Below are 360 nucleotides of genomic sequence, written 5' to 3'. Positions count from 1 at the left end.
CGGGGCTGAAGGGCACGGCGGGGAGGCGGAGGAGGGGGGGGCGCCGGTGTCGTCCTGACCTCGGGCAGGGCCGGCGGCGGGGCATGGTCCATGCGGACGGCGGAGCTCACGTAGTCGATGGCGTGGTCGCGGCCGGACCTGAAGAGCGCCTCGGCGCGCTGCAGGGCGGCCAGGCCGGGCTGGAAGAGGCGGAACCGCGCCGTGTCGGCGCCGGGAGCCAGGGAACGCGCCAGCTTCTCCAGCGGGAACACGACGCCGGTGCGGCGGCTCCGCTCCAGCCGCAGCACCTGGGACAGGGCGGCCAGCGCCGGCGGGGACCGTCCCGCCGCCCCGCCGCCCCAGCCCCGCGCCAGCAGCATC

The 360-nt window shown here is 78.6% G+C and overlaps 1 protein-coding gene across 1 annotated transcript in view; it reads right to left on the bottom strand.

Annotated features, from left to right (window-relative positions):
- GTPBP8 (GTP-binding protein 8 (putative)) overlaps positions 1-359 on the bottom strand; it is a 3,788-nt gene extending 3,429 nt beyond the window's left edge. The window contains exon 1 of the mRNA XM_010567673.1: positions 60-359. Coding sequence (XP_010565975.1) covers positions 60-359 — 300 coding nt within the window. The remainder of the gene's footprint in view (positions 1-59) is intronic.
- Between the last annotated feature and the right edge of the window lies 1 nt (position 360).

Source organism: Haliaeetus leucocephalus, unplaced genomic scaffold (assembly GCF_000737465.1).
Source record: "Haliaeetus leucocephalus isolate CR32 unplaced genomic scaffold, Haliaeetus_leucocephalus-4.0 Scaffold228, whole genome shotgun sequence".
NCBI lineage: Eukaryota > Metazoa > Chordata > Aves > Accipitriformes > Accipitridae > Haliaeetus > Haliaeetus leucocephalus.
Note: the sequence above shows the minus strand (reverse complement) of the source record. Positions and strands in the feature narration are given on the sequence as shown.